This window comes from Stegostoma tigrinum, chromosome 37 (genome assembly GCF_030684315.1).
Source record: "Stegostoma tigrinum isolate sSteTig4 chromosome 37, sSteTig4.hap1, whole genome shotgun sequence".
Taxonomy (NCBI): domain Eukaryota; kingdom Metazoa; phylum Chordata; class Chondrichthyes; order Orectolobiformes; family Stegostomatidae; genus Stegostoma; species Stegostoma tigrinum.
In genome coordinates, this window is record NC_081390.1 from 7,027,083 (window position 1) to 7,045,773 (window position 18,691).

At 44.6% G+C, this 18,691-nt stretch overlaps 1 protein-coding gene across 3 annotated transcripts in view; it reads left to right on the forward strand.

Moving 5' to 3' along the window:
- Positions 1–17,571, forward strand: part of si:dkey-228d14.5 (uncharacterized protein LOC796266 homolog) — a 70,754-nt gene extending 53,183 nt beyond the window's left edge. For 2 of the 3 annotated variants that reach the window (XM_059640279.1, XM_048563606.2), the window contains exons 4-7: positions 1,692–1,759; positions 5,237–5,367; positions 13,824–14,001; positions 15,507–17,570. In XM_059640279.1, the coding sequence (XP_059496262.1) occupies positions 1,692–1,759; positions 5,237–5,367; positions 13,824–14,001; positions 15,507–15,730 (601 nt within the window). In that variant the 3' untranslated portion in view covers positions 15,731–17,570. Of the gene's footprint in view, positions 1–1,691; positions 1,760–5,236; positions 5,368–13,823; positions 14,002–15,506 lie in introns of all 3 variants that reach the window. The other variant, XM_048563605.2, reaches the window with a different exon arrangement.
- The last annotated feature ends 1,120 nt before the right edge of the window (positions 17,572–18,691 follow it).

Below are 18,691 nucleotides of genomic sequence, written 5' to 3' on the forward strand. Positions count from 1 at the left end.
TCTTTAAATGATCACAATGTTTCCTGAGATCAGCACAGAGAAGATGTTTCCACTTGTGGATGAAACTAGAATTAGGGACCATAAAAATAAGATATTTACTTTACCTTTTGCATGAGAAGTTAAACTGAGGTCTTGTCTACCATGTAAAAGATCCCATGAGACCAATTTGAAGAAGAACAAGACAGGTCTTCTTGATCAATAATTATCCCTGAATAGACATCACAAATAGAGGTTATCCAGTCATTATCTTATTGGTATTCGTGGGAGCTTGCTGTACAAAAATTAGCTATAATGGATCTAGCAACAGCAGCCACACTTCAGACATACCTCCTTTGGCTGTCAAAGGGCTTGGGGCAGCCCATTGTCTGAAACAGGAGCTATATAGTAGGAACTGCCAATGCTGGAGAATCTGAGATAACAAAGTGTAGATCTGGATGAACATAGCTGGCCAAGCAGCATCAGAGGAGCAGGAAAGCTGACGTTTTGTGCCTGGACATATAAACACAAGCTTTTTTTTTATCTTTTTAACTAAGAAGTCCAGTAATGAGTTCAAGAGAAGCATATGGTGCAGTTGAGCCAAATTGCACATGAATAGAGTTAAGGGGTCATTATACAATTGCAAGGCCAAAGTGGAAAGGAGGAAACTTTTCTGGGGTAAGATGAGGCAAGATGGCAAATCTTTGAAATTCTCTACCTCACAGGACTGTGGAGACTTCATGTGTTCAGGATAAATATAAATACATTTCAAGATAAGATTGACATCAAAGGATAGGGGATGCCATTGACAAATGGCATTGAGATAGATGATCGACCATTATTTAGAATGGTAGAACAAGTTTGAGGGTCCGAATGGTCTCATCCTGCTCCTGCCTTCTTCATTCAAGTTTATCCATCAGTTAGAAGCCAGAAAGCTCAATTACTTTAAGACAGTATCACATGATTTCAGCTATTGCTCTTTGAGTAGCAGTGATGACACCAGTTCCGTTCTAAAGCTGACTACTAATGTGCAAATTGGATACTGTTCTGGCCTCAATCATCAGCAGAGTTTCCAGTTATTAAGGTTTTCTGTGAAGTGTTAGCAGCACAAGTCAAATTCTTCAACCCTCACTTTCCTCTTCTGCCCCAAACACTTGCCATTTCCAGTTTCTGCCTCCTCAATACGCCAATGACAAGAGCTGATGATTTGTGCAGGATGGATTGTGCCATTTGATTACAGAATGTGTGACAAAATCAAATGAAGTATTTATACTACCGTCACATTAAATGTGCAAAATATTCAAAAATATTCCTTTCGCCATGATGGAGCCTTGGCCAAGCAGAGTCAATCTGCCAGCTGGTCAGCTCCTTTGCCTCTAGTTATATAAATTGTTGTGCCTGTTTGAAACTTGGCATTCTTGCTTGTGCCCCGATGAGTGCAAGATGAAAGCGTTGTTTCTCTTACAATGTAATTTCTCTGTACAATGCCAAGTACTCAGGGCTTCTTATCCAACAGCCAGTGTGTTGACTTGTGTGATTGTTTTCTGGGGTATATCAGTAACAGTATACTAAATAAAGTACAATCCAAGAGTGGATTCTGTGATCTCATTCACAGCTGCACTGATGCTACAGAATTTGTGCGCATTTCATCTCCCTGTGCGCTCTTCCTGATGAATAACAAACAATCCTTTTTCGTACTTTCCTATTCATTACAGCACCAGTGGAATGAACCTTCCTGAAAACTCTCTCTACAGTGCAGTGCTTAATGCAGTCTCTGTTTTATGTAAGTATGTACTGTGCAAATAAAACTCATCCATTTGCTCTGAATGGTTTTATAAAGTTGGCTTTTTATTCAAGATTTGATTTGATGAAGGAATGGGTTGCCATTGTTAGGGGTATGCTGATTTGGGATTGATTGCAATAGTAAAGTGTTGCTTTCTCATTGAATGATAGCAATGGAGGGGCTTTGCCAGGGATAACCTTATTCTCGCAGTTAAATTGATGCTGGATAATTTCAGGTCAGAACATTCTTAATCTCCAGGTAAACAGTAAGCTGGGAAGGGCCACATTGCAGAGTGGTGCATTGCCCTTACTTTTGCAACAATTTTGTTTAATCCCGACAGTGTGGAAGCAGGCCATTTAACTCACTACAAGTTCGCATCAACCCTCCAAAGAGCATCCCCCATCGCTGTAACCCTGCATTTCCCATGGCTGATCCGCCTAGCCTACACACCTTTGGACTGTGGGAGGAAACCAAGCACCCGGAGGAAACCCACCCAGACACGGGGAGAATATATAAACTCCACAAAGACTGTCGCCCAAGGGTAGAATCAAATCCATATCTCTGGCGCTGTGAGATAGCAGTGCTAGCCACTAAACCACCATGCCATGCCAATATCGCACGTTATCTTCCAAGCTGGAGCCAGAGCGGACTCAGCTCTCAATTTGTTAGAAGGAGATTTTGCTGACTAATTTGAGTTTTTTGATATTGATGATGGTAGTGCAGTGGATCTGGTTTACATGGACTTCAGTAAGGCCTTTGACAAGGTTATAAAAGACTGGCCTGAAGCTGGCCCTTGGCATCCAAAGCAAACTGGATCTGAAATTGACTTGCAACTCAAAGGTAAAGGGTGATGGTGGAGCATTGGTTTTGTGATTGGGAGCAAGAGATCAGTGGTGTACCACATGGATTAGTGTTGTGATTATTTTTACGGACATTAGCGACTTGAATGTGAATGTAGAAGGTATAATTAGTAAGTTTGCAGATGACATGAAAATTGATGGTGTTGTTGACAATGAGAAGGATGGTCTCAAGCTACAGTCCAATATTAATCAGCGGGTAAATTTGACAGAGCAATGGCAAATGGAATTTAATCCCAATAAGTGTGAGATGATGCATTTTGGGAAGTCAAATAAGGGAATGATTTATACAATGAATGTTAGGCCTGTAGGGAGTACTGAGAATCAAAGGTACCTTGGTGTGCAAATCGACAGATCCCTGAAGGTGTCAGTATGCTGGTGAAGAAGGAATACAGAATGCTTTCTTTTATCACGTGAACTGTAGAATATAAGAACAAGGTAGTCTTGTTACAACATTATAAAACATTGGTTAGGCCACAGTGGGAATTCTATGTGCAGTTCTGTTTGCTCACTTTTTGAAGGATGTGATTGCACTAGAGAGGGTGCACAGAAATCCACCAGGATGTTGCCTGGAATGAAAAGTCTCCGTCATGATGAGACACTGGATAGGCTGGGTTTGGTTTTCCAGGAACGGAGGAGGCTGAGGAGGAATCTGATTGAGGTATACAGAATTCTGAGAGACATAGACAGAGTAGATCGTGAGAACCTTTCCCCCATAGCTGATGTGTTTATTACCGGGGGCACAGGTTTAAGCTGCAGCATAAGTGGTTTAGAGGAAATTTGAGAAAAATATTCTCACACAGAGGTTGGTTGAAATTTGGAATGTGCTGTCTGAGAGGCTGATGGAGTACTGTCACAACATTTAAGAAGCATCTGGATGTGCCCTTAAAATGCCAAGGGGCATGGTAGGCTATGCACCAAGGTTGGGTAAATGGGATCAATGTAGTTTGGTGTTTGTTGGGCAGCATAGATGTAGTGGGCTGAAGGGTCTTTTTCTATGCCCTATGATTCTATAACTCTATGACAAACTGATGGCAGAAAGATTTTCATTCTCTCTGGTGTAAGGGCTGTTTATGAAACAGTTTCAGGCAGCCTCATCCTATTCACTTTTGATCTGGTTCCAAAATCCGAAGGCACACCAAATGCAGTGCCAATTGGCATTAAGATATTGGTATTCTTAATTAACAAGAAAAATATACTCGTTCATGCAGAGAATAAAGCTAGGGGAAGTACCATTCTGTGGTGTAAAAGACATTTTGGCCTGGTCTGCTCTACTATTCAATATGATCATGACTGCCTTTCTGCCTTGGTTTTATCTTCTTGTGCTATTCCACGCATCTTGATTCCTTTGCTATTTAAAAATCTGCCTGTGTCTCGAATATAATTCATGACTGAGCACCACAATTCTCTGCAGAGAATTCCAAAGATTCACAATTCTTTGAGTGAAGAAATTTCTCCTTGTCTCAGTTCTAAAGGCAGGATGTTTGTTCTGAGACAGTGTCCATATATTCAAAACCACCACCAGCCAAGGAAAACTACTTCTCAGTGCCAGTCAAAGAATTTCATGTTTCAATGAAATCACCAGTCATTTTTCTGGACTCCAGCGAATATAGGCTTTATTTACTCAATGTCGCCTCATGGTACAATCCCCTCATCCCAGGAATGAGGTTGTGAATCCTCATTGCACTCATTCAAACGCAAATATGTCTTTCCTTAAGTGAGGAGACAAAATATGTACGTAATTCATCAGATGTAGCATCACAGAGCCCCTTAGTGATTGTAGTAGGACTTCATCTTACGTTTCATGTCTTTCAGAATAACAACCACCAAACTGTTTGCTGTCCTAATTTTAATCTGCTGATCGACTTCCTGTGATTCACATAATGTTCTTATTTGCAAGGTGGGATTCAATCCCTAAATTTCCTGGATCATTAGCAGCTTCTGGTTTGCTCTTGCATGATCACCACTGAACCACCAGGTCTGATAATGACATGTCAAGGAGATACGCTGGAAGACACTTTGAAGTTGTTGGATCCAGTGGGCATGAGAAATTGATTAGATGGAGATGCTACCAAGCACTGGGACTGCTTCCACTGGAGCAGGGAAGGTTAAGAGAAGATTTCATGGATTTTCCTGAAGGATTTTGAGACGGAAACAAGGAGACAGAGCAATTCTAGGGAAACTCAGTGATGCAAGTTTGAACTTGCCACCAAAATGAGAAGTTATTTTGGGTAGAATTTCTTTACCAGAGAGACTTTGCACATACACATAGAAATGTGCAGAGGTTGCAGCATAGAAAACAATAATTAGCCCAACTAGTTTGTTTTGGCACTAATGATCCACAGAGTTGGTTTATTAGAACATACAATGGTTTGTCACATTTGAAACAGACGTCACCACCTCATGTAAAGGAATAATGTCTGAACATTTGACCCAAATGTCAATACAGAGTAATTAGATTGCCCAAGCAAAGTGGTCGGTTGAATATCCTCCCTCGGTGCTGTAAACTTCAATTGTCAAATTTGCAAGAAGTAAGTACATGAGGCAGCATTTGATAAATGGTGTGAATTTAGGGAGAGTAGCCCATTTGTTAATCTGCTCCATGCTCTCATTCTTCCAGTTGCTTTGGTGTGCATTTTCCGACACGCTCAGATAGTGGAACGGAAAGTAGACGAGGCTCTGCTGAGTAAGGCCGCTATGATTATAGGCTTCTTTGGCTCCATAGGAGGCTTCATCGCTGGAAACTGTAATGTAAGTGCTTGTGTCTGTGATGGGACTACAGATGGTTCATTGCAGGGTGAGAACGATAAGCTCTATTCAGGGTGACCACCCAACTGAGGAGCTAGATTATGAACCCACATTTTTCAAGTCTTAACATAGACAGTTTGTCGAATAATAAAATCACTACAATGTGGAAGCAGGCCATTAGACCCATCAAGTCGACATTGACCCTCCGAAGAGCATCATATCCAGACTAACCCCCCCTACCCTATCTCTGTGACCTTGCATTTCCCATGACTAATCCAGTTAGCCTGCATATTGTTGGACACAATGGGCAATTTAGCATTGGCCAATCCACCTAACCTACATATTTTTGGACTCTGGATTGCTGCTGGCATTTGGCTTCCTTTAGTAAAGGGGAGTCAGTGATTGGGGTTTAACATTGGTAGAATAGAACATTTGTTCCTATTTATTTGCTGGTACAGTGTTGTTCAGTACAGTAACCATGCTGGACAACTAATAAAAAACTAATAGTTGACACAGTCATATTGTCTGTGATTTTAACATTTCTTGCAAACTGTATGCATACCTTTTTGAACCTTTTAATGAGTTTGTTACTAAAATGTGTGAGTGTTTTTCCATTGTCAGAGGATAAAACCTGCTGGACCTTGTTCTCACCAAATCATCAGTTGCAGATGCATGTGTCTGTGTAGAAGTGACCACCATACAATTCCCTATGGAGACAAAGTCCTGTCTTCACATTGAGGGCCGTTCCATTGTTTTGCGTAGTATCGCTGATATGTTCAGTGGGATAGATTCAGAACAGATCTAGCAGCTCCAAATCAGCTACCACAAGCATCTGTAGGCCATCAGCAGCTGTACAATTTATTTAAATAAATCTGTAATCTCACAGCTGGCATTTCCCCCCACTCTATCATTACCATTAAGCCAGGGGATCAACCCTGCTTCAATGGAGAGTGCAGGATGGCAACCAGGCACATCTAAAAAATGAGGAATTAACTGGTGAAGCTACAGCTAAGGATCTACCTAGCAATGAAAAACAGCAGAAGCAGCATTTGATAGACGAGGTTAATTGGTCCTATAACCAAAGGATCAGATCTAAGCTCTACAGCCCTACCATATCCAGTTGTGATTGATTGTGAACTATTAAACAAATAACAGGAGAAAGTGAGTCCACAAATATCTCTATCTTCAATGATGGGAGAGGCCAGCACATCAGTGTAAAAAGGAAGCTAGAAGCGTTGAGTGGATGTTCCATCTTAGCCTCCTCCTGAGGTCCCAGCTTCACAGATGCCACTCCTCAGCCAAGTTGATTCACCCCATGTGATATAAAGAAGGTGCTGGAAGACTGTGGGCTCTGATAATGGTGTTGGGGACTCATGGATGGAACCAACTCAACTCTTCCAACACACATTCAACATTGTCAAGTACCCAACAATGCGGAATATTGCCCAAGTTTGTCCTGTCCTAAAAAAGCAGGACAAATCTAATTTCTGCCTGTTGAGTCTACACTTGATTATCATCAGTGAAGGAAGGGTTGGTCAGCAGTGCTGTCAAGCACCAATTGCCCCGCTGCAACCTGCTCACTGATGCTCACTTTGGATTCTACCAGGACCACTTGGCTACTGACCTCAGTATAACCCTCATTGAAATACGGAGAAAAGAACTGAGCTCTAGAGGGAAGGTGAGAGTGACTACTGTTTCCATCAGATAACATTTGACAGAGTGTGGCACCCAGGGGCCCTGGCAAAATTGCATAGGAATCAGGACAAACCCAACTCATACCTGGCACAAAGGGAGAGGGACCTGGTTACAAACAAACATAGCAGTAGGAATAGATCACTCAGCCCCTTTCATAAGAGCAGGACTGATCCAACTGTCACCTCTACTCCACATTCTGACCTCCCCCAGATAAATTTTGATGACTTTGTTGGAGGCCCATCATCTCAGTCACCGACATCACTAGAGGAGTTCATCAAGGGGGTATCCCACATTCAGTTCATTGATAATCCACCTTTCAGCATAAGGTCAGAAAAAGTAATGTTCTCTGATGATTGCACAATTTGCGATTCCTCAGATATTGAAGCCGCCTCTATCCATTTACAATAAGACCAGGACAATATCTGAGTTTGGGCTGACAAGTTGGCATGTACCATCCATGCCACAGAAGTGCTAAGCAACTTCCATCTGCAGCAAGAGAGAATTTCCATTTATTTCAACCCCCCGGGTGGCACGGTGTCTCAGTGGTTAACACTGCAGCCTCACAGTGCCAGGGCCCCGAGTTCGATTCCAGCCTCGGGCAACTGTCTGTGCAGAGTTTGCACATTCTCCCCGTGTCTGCATGGGTTTCCTCCACGTGCTCTGGTTTCCTCCCACAGTCCAAAGATGTGCAGGCTAGGTGGATCGGCCATGCTAAATTGCCTGTAGTGTTCAGGGCTGTGTGGGTTATAGGGGGATGGGTCTGGGTGGGATGCTCCAAGGTGCAGTGTGGACTTGTTGGGCCAAAGGGCCTGTTTCCACACTGTAGGGAATCTAACCTAATTCAATGGCATTACCAATACTGAGTCCCCACAATCCTGGGGACTATCATTGATCAGAAACTGAACTGGACTAGTCATTATAAATACTGCAGCTGTAAAAACCAAGCAGAAACTGAAACTTCACCTTCTGACTTCCAATGTCTGCCCACCATATACAAGGCATACATCATCATATTCTCACCACTTGCCTGCAGAGGTGCAGCTCAAATGACCCTCAGGAATGTTGAAACCAACCAGAACAAATCAACCCACGTGACTGGCAAGAGAAGCTGGCCCTACCAGTCACACATCTTGTGAAAGAATAAAATGACACTTGCTGTGTACTTCCTGAAGTTCTTCCTCCAACGTCCCCCTGCATCTTTTTCCTAAAATCTTCAATCTCTGTCCCCTCATCCTTGTACCATCAGATGGTGGGAACAGTTTTCCTTACCTAACCTTGTTTCTCACAACCTGTACACCTCAATCAAGGTGTTGCTCTGAAAACTAAAAGCCCAATTTCTCTGACCTAACCTTTCAGCTAACATCTCTCATCATTGGAGCAACTGTGGCAATTCACCTCTGCTGTGGTGATTTTCATCCTTGGTTTGTGAATAGTGGTTAGTGCTTGTTTTGTGATTATAGACATGTGAATTGTATTTATCTGTTTGCATGTGACTGCCTGTTTGTGTGAGCATGTGCATGTACCTGTGTGAAACTCTGCCTGTCTTTCTATCTGTGTGTGTGTGTGTGTGTGTGTGTGTGTGTGTGTGTGTGTGTGTGCATGTGTGTGTCTGTGTGCGTACATGTGTGTGCACATGCGTGTGTGTGTGTGCGCGCGCGTGCATGTGTGTGTGTGTATATAGAACATAGAACATAGAACAGTACAGCACAGAACAGGCCCTTCAGCCCATGATGTTGTGCCGACCATTGATCCTCATGTATACACCCTCAAATTTCTGTGACCATATGCATGTCCAGCAGTCTCTTAAATGACCCCAATGACCTTGCTTCCACAACTGCTGCTGGCAACGCATTCCATGCTCTCACAACTCTCTGAGTAAAGAACCCGCCTCTGACATCCCCTCTATACTTTCCTCCAACCAGCTTAAAACTATGACCCCTCGTGTTAGCCATTTCTGCCCTGGGAAATAGTCTCTGGCTATCAACTCCATCTATGCCTCTCATTATCTTGTATACCTCAATTAGGTCCCCTCTCCTCCTCCTTTTCTCCAATGAAAAAAGTCCGAGCTCAGTCAACCTCTCTTCATAAGATAAGCCCTCCAGTCCAGGCAGCATCCTGGTAAACCTCCTCTGAACCCTCTCCAAAGCATCCACATCTTTCCTATAATACGGCGACCAGAACTGGACGCAGTATTCCAAGTGCGGTCTAACCAAAGTTTTATAGAGCTGCAACAAGATCTCATGACTCTTAAACTCAATCCCCCTGTTAATGAAAGCCAAAACACCATATGCTTTCTTAACATCCCTGTCCACTTGGGTGGCCATTTTAAGGGATCTATGTATCTGCACACCAAGATCCCTCTGTTCCTCCACACTGCCAAGAATCCTATCCTTAATCCTGTACTCAGCTTTCAAATTCGACCTTCCAAAATGCATCACCTCGCATTTATCCAGGTTGAACTCCATCTGCCACCTCTCAGCCCATCTCTGCATCCTGTCAATGTCCCGCTGCAGTCTACAACAGCCTTCTATACTGTCAACAACACCTCCAACCTTCGTGTCGTCTGCAAACTTGCTGGCCCGTCCTTCAATCCCCTCATCCAAGTCATTAATAAAAATTACAAACAGTAGAGGCCCAAGGACAGAGCCCTGTGGAACCCCACTCACCACTGACTTCCAGGCAGAATATTTTCCTTCTACTACCACTCGCTGTCTTCTGTTGGCCAGCCAATTCTGTATCCAGACAGCTAAGTTCCCCTGTATCCCATTCCTCCTGACCTTCTGAATGAGCCTACCATGGGGAACCTTATCAAATGCCTTACTGAAGTCCATATACACCACATCCACAGCTCGACCCTCATCAACTTTTCTAGTCACATCCTCAAAGAACTCGATAAGGTTTGTGAGGCATGACCTGCCCCTCACAAAGCCGTGTTGACTGCATTTAATCAAGCCATGCTCTTCCAGATGGTCATAAATCCTATCCCTCAGAATCCTTTCTAACACCTTGCAGACGACAGATGTGAGACTTACTGGTCTGTAATTGCCAGGGATTTCCCTATTTCCTTTCTTGAAGAGAGGAATTACATTTGCCTCTCTCCAGTCCTTAGGTACGACTCCAGTGGAGAGCGAGGATGCAAAGATCATCACAAGTGGCGAAGCAATTGCATTTCTCGTTTCCCAAAGCAGCCGAAGACAAATCTGGTCCGGGCCTGGCGACTTGTCAATCTTAATGTTTGACAAAATTTTCAGCACATCAGCTTCCTCTATCTCTATCCATTCCAGCATGCACACCTGCTCTTCAAAGGTTTCATTCACTACAAAGTTCGTTTCTTTCGTAAAGACAGAAGCAAAAAACTCATTTAGGGCTTCCCCTACCTCCTCAGACTCCACACACAAGTTCCCTATGCTATCCCTGATCGGCCCTACTCTTTCTTTGACCATTCTCTTATTCTTCACATTAGTGTAAAATGCCTTTGTGTGCTCCCTAATCCGTTCTGCCAAGCCTTTCTCGTGCCCCCTCCTGGCTCTCCTCAGACCATTTTTGAGCTCCTCCCTCACCTGCCTGTAATCCTCTAGAGCTGAGCTTGACTCTAGCTTCCTCCACCTTATGTAAGCTACCTTCTTCCTTTTCGCAAGAAGCTCCACCGCTCTCGTCATCCAAGGTTCCTTTATCTTACCCCTTCTTGCCTGTCTCAGAGGGGCATATTTATTCATCACTCGCAACAACTGTTCCTTAAACAGTCTCCACATGTCTATAGTGCCTTTACCATGGAACAATTGCTCCCAGTCCATGCTTCCTAACTCATGTCTAATTGCATCATAGTTTCCTCTTCCCCAAGTAAACATCCTCCCATTTTGCCTAATCCTCTCCTTCTCCATAGCTATGTAGAATGTGAGGCAGTTATGGTCACTATCACCAAAATGCTCTCCCACCACAAGATCTGATACCTGCCCCGGCTCGTTTCCGAGCACCAAGTCTAGAATGGCCTCTCCCCTCGTCGGCCTGTCAATGTACTGCGTTAGGAAACCCTCCTGAACACATCTTACAAAAACAGCTCCATTCAAATCTTCTGCTTGAAGGAGGTTCCAATCAATATTGGGAAAGTTAAAAATCTGCCGACCTATGCTTTCTTCAATCTCCCTGCTGCTATTGGGGGGCCTGTAGTAAACCCCTAACGAGGTGACTGCTCCCTTGCTGTTCCTAATTTCCACCCACACTGACTCGGTAGGCAGATCTTCCTTGACAATGGAAGCTTCTGTAGCTGTGATACCCTCTCTGATTAGTAGTGCTACACCCCCTCCTCTTTTCCCCCCTCCCTATTCTTTTTAAATGCTCTAAATCCTGGAACATCCAGCAACCATTCCTGCCCCTGAGAAACCCATGTCTCTGTATTGGCCACAACATCGTAGCACCAGGCACTGATCCATGCTCTAAGTTCATCACTTTTATTCCTGATACTCCTTGCGTTAAAGCAAACACACTTTAACTGATCCCTTGGTTCCTTCCCAGGAAAATCCTTCCCACTAGCTGGTCTACCTCTTGCTACTGCCTCACCTGCATCAACTCTCACCTCCGGTATACAGATCAGGTTCCCACCCCCCTGCCATACTAGTTTAAACCCTCTTGAACTACTCGAGCAAACCTTCCACTCAGGACATTGGTCCCCTTCCAGTTCAGATGCAACCCGTCCTTCTTGTACAGGTCCCACCTTCCCCAGAAGGCATCCCAATTATCTACATATCTGAAGCCCTCCCTCCTACACCAGCTGCGCAGCCATGTGTTAAGCTGCGCCCGCTCCCTGTTCCTCGCCTCGCTATCTCGTGGCACTGGTAGTAAACTAGAGAACACTACTCTGTTCGTCCTGCTTTGCAGCTTCCATCCTAACTCCCTGAAATCACTTTTTATATCCTCAATCCTTTTTCTGGCTATATCATTAGTGCCAATATGTAACACGATTTCTGGCTGTTCGCCCTCCCCTTTTAGAACCTTATACACCCGATCGGAGACGTCCCGGACCCTGGCACCAGGGAGGCAACATATCTTCCGGGAATCCCAATCCTGACCACAAAATCTCCTGTCGATTCCCCTAACTATCGAGTCCCCTGCCACGAGTATTTTTCTATTCTGCCCCCTTCCCTTCTTTGCCACTGTGTCAGGCTCAGTGCCAGAGAACTGACTACTATGGCTTTCCTCTGGTAGGTCATCCCCCCCAGCAGTATCCAAAACGGTATACTTATTGCTGAGGGGAATGGCCACAGGGGATCTCTGCACTGTCTGTCTGTCCCCTTTCCTCCCCCTAACTGTAACCCATTTATCCTTGTCCTGAGCCTTAGGAGTGACCAACTCCCGGTAACTCCTCTCAATTACCCCCTCTGCCTCCCGAATGATCCGTAGTTCATCCAGCTCCAGCTCCATTTCCCTAACACGGTTTTCAAGGAGCTGGAGTTGGGTGCACTTCCCGCAGATGTAGCCAGCGGAGATGTGTGCCATGTCTCCCACCTGCCACATTCTGCAGGAGGAGCAAGCAACTGCCCTAGCATCCATACCCCACTTATCTGAACACCCACTCAGTACTAAAGTAGAAAGCTTAGTTCAAGTTGCTATAAAGTTAATAACAAATTTATATTCAATAGAGAAAGTTTAGAATGAACCTTACCTTATTAACTCGGGTAGAGGAGGAGGGCGAGTGGGAGACACTACAGTTGTAGAGTCTCGGGTTTAGCCGCCTTGCTGATATATATGGTCACTGCTTTCCTTCCCGGCTGCCCCTCTGGTCCTCGTCACTTCCTCCGCTGCTCCCGCTTCTTCTGTGAAAGAGAAAACGCCGCTCTGCTGCTGCTCGCACTCAAAATGGTATCTGTGACTCTTCCTGTTTGTATGTGAGTGAGTGACTCAATCTGTCTGGGTGTGCATTTGTGTATCTGTGAGTGTGAATCTGAGAGTGTGAGTGTTTGTGTATTTGTGAGAGTGTGTGAGTGTGTGGAAGTGTATGAGTCTGTATCTGTGTGTGTGTGTCTGTGTGTGTGTGACCATGTCTGACTGTGTGTGAGTCAGTATGTGTATGTATGTGTGTGAGAGAGCTTCTCCGTATATGTCTGTGTGCGTGTGTGTGTGTGTGTGTGTGTGTGTGTGTGTGTGTGTGTGTGCGTGTATGTGTGTGTGTGCGCGCCTCACCTGTAGCTGGTCAGAAATTTCTATTAGCTAACACTGTGCTGTTACTCATTCTACAAACTGCTGGCTTCAGGCAATTTCCTAGTTGTAGAGGAAGTACTGATCAGGGAGGCCCTGGGACCATTTCTCCAAAGTATTGGGGTGTTCTGTACAGACTTAGATGGCCCTGGTTTAAAGGCTTCTACCAATGAAATAGGTGGGAAGTGGTGTAAATCAAAATTCTGAAGGGCAGGTTGTCGGGAGACTGCGGTCTATGAATGGCGAGAGGAGGGGATTGAGATTGTGATTGGGAATGGCTGAGATCAACATGATGAATAATGAGAAAATGGGAATGGGATGGGAAGGGCTTGAATGATGACAAAGGATGGGGCAAGGGCAGAATGGAACGTGAGGTGTTGGTCAGATGAACGGTACTTGACAAATTCTTTTATTTCATTAGCTCAACGCAACTTAACAGTAAGTCAGTTCTTCTGGGATTTGCTGCAATCGCCACTTTGTGCATTGGTGATATTTACTTTGGATTTGAATACATTGCATTGGTAATGAAATGACATATTTGGCTGCCCTAATATGAGTTGCTTCTCTTCCAGCCATCGGTTCTCATGGTGCTACACTACTTTGGAGCCACACTGTGTTTTGTCAGTGGTTGCATTTATACCATTTTACAGACAGCGTTAACGTTCAGGCTCCATTTGACGGGGAAGGAGTGCTTCTTGGCACCTCTACGTGCACTTCTGGCCATTTTCCAAGTGGTTTTCTCTATTTGCTGTATCCTTCATTGGCCGTGGCTGCCCATGTTCGAGGTTGCTCTCTAGTACTGCTCCCGGCTGCTACGTAGAACAACAGAGAGAGGTTTTGAAGAGCGTGTTTCTAAAGAATCATGAACATGAATCATGAGACTTTTTAGCCTATTGCCCATGATAACTCTCTGAAAGAGCCGGCCAATTACAAGCCCTGCTCCTTCCATTTAATTCATTTTTCTTTTCTTTGAAAACAGATTCTCCCAGCTCTTGTCATGATCTCCCATTCTTCAATTGATTTGTCTCATTTGTCCCATGTAGACCTGGAAGGAGAAATAAGGCTATCTGGGATTGTCAGTGCTGCTAGGCAGTAGTTGTACATGGATGGCATGTCAGGATAGGGCTGTGTATAACTGGAACAAAAACAGGAGTTGCTGGAAAAGCTCAGCAGGTCTGGCAGCGTCTGTAAAGAAAGAAATCGGAGTTAACGTTTCAAGTCCGTTGACCTTTCCTCAGAACTGAAGGGCCACCGGATTTGAAACATTAACTGATTCTTTTCTTCACAGATGCTGCCAGACGTGCTGAGCTTTTCCAGCAACTTCTGTTTTTGCTCCAGATTCACAGCATCTGCAGTCCTTTCAGTTTTTACAATGTGTTTAACTGCGATGCTCCCTTTGGTGGAATTACTCCCTAGCTTTGATGCTCAGTCCAAATTCCATTTACCAGTTGCTTCCAGCGGCAGAACTGGTCAAATTCACAGGGGATTTGGCAGCAGCAGAGCACACAGAAAGCTGCTGGCTTCATTCACGTGGGGACTGGGGAGACTGCCAAGGGAGGGAGTAAACAGTCGGTATTCACCCATCTTGCTTATGGGAATGCTGACGCAAAACGATTGAGAATCCGGCATTAGAAATGCTCAATTGGCAGATTCAAAGAATGACAAGAGGACAGGGAGCAAGGGAAGGAGATAGGAGGGGAAGAGAAAGAAGAGGTGAAAAGAGAAAGGGAGGAAGAAGAAAGAAGAGCCAAGGATGGGAGGAGATAGAGGAGGGGAGAGGAGCAATGAGGAGAAGGAAAGAGAAGGTGATGAGACAAAAATGAAAGGATATGGGCAAGGAAGAGGTAAAAGAATGGGAAGAAGAGGGGGAAGAGAAATGAGAGGCAGAGAAGAAGAGACAAGGGGATCAGAGATAGTGCATTCTTGATTGTAGCAACTCAATTAGTTACATCAAATTCCTCTTTCTGTTACCTCTGGGCCAAGGGGCAAGTCAACCAGAGACATTTTCGTATGAATGAGATACTCTGATACAAGGACATGTGTAGAGCTCAGTTGTATATCTATCAATGTCAAAGCATGGCCATGTCTCAGAAAAGTGAGGAACGTGTCCCGCAATGACTGGACTATGGAGATCTCTTCAATGGAAATGGAGTGTGTCGAGGAATTGTGCGATGAAGGAGGGAGGGAGATACTGGTGCTTACTCTTCAACAGTAAATCAGCCCTTTGTTGTGACTTATCCTTAACTCTTCTCCAGATTTGGCCTTTTTTGTCCATCCAGACACCAAGAAACAACACATAGGAGCCATCTGTGAATGGATCTTGGCCACAAATTTCTACATCTTTATCATGTCATTTTCTTTCGAATTTTACTATATAACCTCAACAGTGCTCTATGCATTGATTAGTAGACCTGATGATGAGAAGATCGCAATTCTGTCTGAACCCAGGGGTACAAATATGGCCACATTTGATAAATGACGTACGGATCGCCAAGTGCAGACAGGCCACAGGATTACAGGCTGTTGGAATCACTCCATTCTCTGCATTACTTATATTATGTTGTGTAAATCTCTTTACCTGTATCAAAATGTTTCTTCTCATTTGGAGCCCACAGGTTGGTTTTTTTAATATTTCTTAGCGAATAGTCAGTTAGCACATTGTGAACCTTTGGGAGGAGCATCACTGCCCCCATATCCCTCCAAGTGCCACTGGGCAACATAGCTCCCAGCTACAAAGTGACAAGACAAGGCTGAGGCCTTTGACAGTCGAGTTTCCACTTATCATTGTGTCCGCCATAGGTGTTCCTAGTACCCATCACATGAGATATCTCTGGCCGTCCTGCCTCATTGTCTTCCAGCTACTCTACAAAGTGTCAAGGCCTAGGTAATAGTGAGCCTTTCTCACTAACTATTGGCTTTGGTCAATCAGAGGACAGCCTGGGAAGGAAAGGCCTAAAGAAGGTGAGCCAGACTGTTCTGTCTTTCAGTCAACTCCTGGATCCTTGGCTTGTTTGTGGTCAATGGCAGCCAGACGTCCGGGAGGTCAGGCTTCAGGCCTACAGCTGAAGTCGTAATCCCAGCCCTGCAAGGCCCTGCCACTGGGTGAGCTTGTGCTAGGGGTGTCTGTGGTGTATGAGTCGGACTAAACAAACAGGCGGAACACAGTTAAAATGTTTGGGGGAAAATTGGTATCCCTTGTTTCTGCCTTGGAGTTACACTGGGTGCCTCAGGAGAGAGGATAGCCAGTGCAACTAACAAGCAAAGCAGTTTCTCAGGGAAGTGCCAGCAGCCACGTGCAGTCTGCAGTGGATCCACAAATGGGGCCCAGCTCCCTGCCTTGCCTGGCTGGAATCTCTAGACCCTTTCATGAGTTTCAGGGGAGGATTTGGCCCAAATGACACAGGAGCTCCCATTTGGAGATGGTTTTATGAAAGTAAAGATTGTAAAACACTTCCTTAATTGTTGGACTGTGGTCTGATTAAGTTGCAATTCAATTAATGGAGAGGGGGGAGGGATAGGGACCGGTCTGTTTGAGGGGAAGGGGATTTAGGGTAGCACAGCACAGCAACCTACCCAGGTATACAGTTTCTTCACTGATGTACAGATTGATCACTCCCTGCAGTGCAGAAAAGGTGGCATTAAACTTACTCATCTTAGGTATTTTTGAAAATTGATAATATGTTGTTGTAGAATCTCACAGCACAGATGGAGGCCATTAGGCCCATCGTGGTTGTGCTCTCTCTTTGAAAAAGCCAATTAACTAGTTTGGCACTTCTCTGTTACCCATACCCCGTATTTTGTTTCCCCTTGTACTGTTTGGATATTTTCCTAATCAATCGTTCTGTACTTCTAGAGTAGTTAGGACTTGAACCCAGGTCTCCTGGCTTAGAGATAGGGCTGTTACTACTGTACCGCAAGAACCCCTTCTTTTGTTGCATTTATCAAATTGCCTTTTGTAATGTGCAGTTGAATCTCCAATCAGGCACTATATTGCAGAACACAACTCCCCACTGTGTTAAAAAACAAAATCCTCATGTCTCCTCTACTTCTTTTGTGGAGCGCCTTAAATAATTGATTGTGTTCTCTCCCATTGCTCTGTTGGAGCTGCTGTTTCTGCAGACCCTACCTCAAAAGAAGGTGAGATGTGGCTGACCTCCTTATGCAGGCCCTTGGGCCAAAATTGTACTTTTCTTGTCAGACACGGAAGATTAAAAATGGATGTCGCTGTTTTTGGGCCTATTTTCCAGATAGTTTGTGTTTTACTTTATTCAGCAGGAGAATGGACAATGTACTGTATTTAGTTCTGCATTAGTTTTTGACATTCTAGACTGTTAGAAATAAATTCAGTAAATCAAAAAACCTAGTGTATTTGACACTGACCTCAATTGTTTTGCTGTTATATTGTTGAATGCAGTACACTCCAAATGTGTCAGCTTCCTTCACAATAATGTTGATGACTTTTGGTTCTCTGCTTTTGTCTGTTCCATTATTCTTACTCTCCAGTCAACACAAATTAAAACATCTCCTGGGAATAAAGAGTTGGGTTTTGAAAGTATGAGAATATCCTCACCTTGCATTGATACAGGTGTGTTCTCAGGAGCAGGCACACTCACCTCAGAGCTTGAGGTTCAAGGGTTGAAACCCAGCTCTTTAGCACACAATCAAGTCTGGCATTCCTGTGCAATGATGTAGAGGTGTCAGTGATAATGGGAACTGCAGATGCTGGAGAATCCAAGATAATAAAATGTGAGGCTGGATGAACACAGCAGGCCAAGCAGCATCTCAGGAGCACAAAAGCCGACGTTTCAGGCCTAGACCCTTCATCAGAGAGGGTTATGGGGCACAAAAGCCGACGTTTCGGTCCGCCTCCCCCTCTCTCCCTATTTATTCCAGAACCCTCACCCCATCCCCTCTCTGATGAAGGGTCTAGGCCCGAAACATCAGCTTTTGTGCTCCTGAGATGCTGCTGGGCCTGCTGTGTTCATCCAGCCTCACATTTTATTATTATAGAGGTGTCAGTGTTGGGCCGGGGTGGACAAAGCAGGAAGTCACATAACATGGGGTTCATGTGAAATCACAAGTTTTCAGAGTGCTGCCACTTCATTAGATGAAATGGCTTCATAGAATCCCTACAGGCCATTCAGCCCATTAAGTCATACTGGCTTTCCAAAAAGCATCCCAACCAGACCCACCCCATCCCTGTAGCCCTGCATTTCCCATGGCTAATGCACCTATGCTCCACATCCCTGCACATTACGGGCAATTTAGCTTGGCCAATCCACCTAACCTGTGCATCTTAGGCTTGTGGGAGGAAACTCATTCAGACACAGGGAGAACATGCAAACCCCACACAGATAGTTGCCCGTGTGTGGGATCAAACCCATGTCCCTGGCACTGTGAGGCAGCAGTGCTAACCACTGTGCCACCCCACACGTTGGAT